This window comes from Austrofundulus limnaeus, unplaced genomic scaffold, assembly GCF_001266775.1.
Source record: "Austrofundulus limnaeus strain Quisiro unplaced genomic scaffold, Austrofundulus_limnaeus-1.0 Scaffold541, whole genome shotgun sequence".
NCBI lineage: Eukaryota > Metazoa > Chordata > Actinopteri > Cyprinodontiformes > Rivulidae > Austrofundulus > Austrofundulus limnaeus.
This window is the reverse complement of record NW_013952943.1, coordinates 59990-62085: the sequence shown is the minus strand read 5'-3', so window position 1 is coordinate 62085 and position 2096 is coordinate 59990. Positions and strand designations below refer to the sequence as shown.

Genomic DNA, 2096 nt, shown 5'->3' with positions numbered 1-2096 from the left:
ATTTTGGGATAAGTTACTCTTTAATGTTTCTACCCTTTCCATTGAAATCCACTTCAAAAACATGTCTTTAGAAGTCAGAGCAGCCTTCCACACAATGTGATAATATATATTTTTATTTCTTTGCAGACTTGGAGGAGGAAGGCAGTGTATATGTCTTCAAGGCTGACAGGGTGATTGAGTTCGACGGGCTGCTCTCTGCTAACACTCTTGTGGAGTTTTTATTAGACGTGAGTTGATTTGTTTCAGAGCAGATTTCCAGCTGTTAGCTTTAATCAGCAACAGTCTTGTCAGAGTTTAAAGGTCACGTTGGTCCCATCCAATCAGCTTTGATTTCTCTCCCATCTTCAGCTTCTGGAAGAGCCAGTGGAAATTATAGAAAATGCCCTGGAGCTAAAGGCCTTTGACAGGATGGAGGAGGACATCCGACTCGTTGGTTACTTTAAAAGCGAAGACTCAGAGTGTGAGTACTTTAGTTTGTAAAATACTGTATAGTTATTTTGTCTGTTAGATGGCTCGGAGATGGACTTCATGTTCCCTCCGTCAAAGCATGAGTGGATTTTAAACCCCTCATCTCCACGCATTTACAGATCCAATTTTACCACAGCTGTCCTCTAACATGCTTTACAAACACTGSTTTACTTTGAGCTACATCCTATCTGACCATCTGTGGGAACACCGAGGTCAAAGTTGAACTATTTTCACTCCCCGATGTGTGATCACAAAAAMCATCAGTTTGTCTTTGAGTTCAGTAAAGAAACATGCACAACAAAGCTTTCTCCTTTCCCAGATTACGAAGCATTTAAAGAAGCCGCGGAGCACTTTCAGCCCTACATTAAATTCTTTGCCACGTTTGAGAAATCTGTAAGTTGCAAACAAGCGAATGCTGTAGAGAAGCCGACGCAGCGGACTGACCGGTCTGATGTGTTCAGGTGGCCAAAGAGCTGACTCTGAAGCTGAACGAGGTCGACTTCTACGAGCCTTTCATGGAGGAACCTGTCACCRTCCCGGGTCGGCCTCATTCTGAGGAAGAGCTGGTGGAGTTCATCACTGAACACAGGCGGTAAACAAACAAACAAGCAAACAAAAACAAACAACTCTGCGTTTATTTCAACRCCTCTCTTATCTTCATTACTGGATTTCTGTTCTGATCTTTTGTTGTCTCTGTGGCACAAGACCAACRCTGCGAAAGCTGCGGGCAGAAGATATGTTTGAGACTTGGGTCAGTATTAAGCACCAATTATACATCACTTATGAGGTTTTTTTTTTTTCAAACTTTTTTTAACAGTTTTGTTTTTCTCATTAATTTTCAGGAGGATGACATTGAGGGCATCCACATTGTGGCTTTTGCAGAGGAGGAGGATCCTGGTAAGAATGTGTTCAATTGTGGTAATAAAGACAAATTTGCTATAAAACATTTTGTGTTTTTGATATTTATTTTGTGATATTTATGCAGCCAAATAATTGAAAGCACATGTGTGTGCTCCAAAATCATGGTCTGAGGTAATAGAAAAGTGTATAAATGGAATAGATATAAATAAATAATGTCTAYATCAATGAGTATACAAAAACAAATCATATCTTAGTATTAGAATAACGAGTTTGGGAAGGTTATGTGCAGGCAGTCACTTGCTAATCTTAGAAACCAAAGCTGTGATAACAACTTAAACGATTTGTGTAACTTCTTATTATAATTACGTTTTAATCTTCCAGATGGTTATGAGTTCTTAGAGATCTTGAAAGAGGTTGCCCGAGAAAACACTCACCTTCCTGACCTCAGCATCATCTGGATTGATCCCGATGACTTCCCACTGGTGTGTGAACAATTTATACGAGATGAAAAAACCAATAAGAATGTGTAGGTCCATATCTGATGCTGTCTTTTACTCTGCYACCATTTCCAGCTGATTCCCTACTGGGAGAAAACCTTCAACGTGGATCTGTTCAGACCCCAGATTGGAGTCATCAACGTTACAGATGTGAGTCCAGAACCGCCTGTTAAATATGATGACAGGCTTTTATGACACAGTCTGATGATGGTTTGTGTGTGTGTGTGTGTGTGTGTGTGTGTGTGTGTGTGTGTGTGTGTGTGTGTGTGT

General features: G+C 40.4%; 1 protein-coding gene across 1 annotated transcript in view; it reads left to right on the top strand.

Moving 5' to 3' along the window:
- The window catches only part of casq2 (calsequestrin 2), a gene marked incomplete at its 3' end in the record, with an annotated part of 5629 nt that extends 3653 nt beyond the window's left edge, over positions 1-1976 (top strand). The window contains 8 exon segments of the mRNA XM_014026303.1: positions 127-227; positions 349-460; positions 788-861; positions 930-1060; positions 1174-1219; positions 1311-1365; positions 1711-1811; positions 1902-1976. Coding sequence (XP_013881757.1) covers positions 127-227; positions 349-460; positions 788-861; positions 930-1060; positions 1174-1219; positions 1311-1365; positions 1711-1811; positions 1902-1976 — 695 coding nt within the window.
- Positions 1977-2096: the final 120 nt, after the last annotated feature.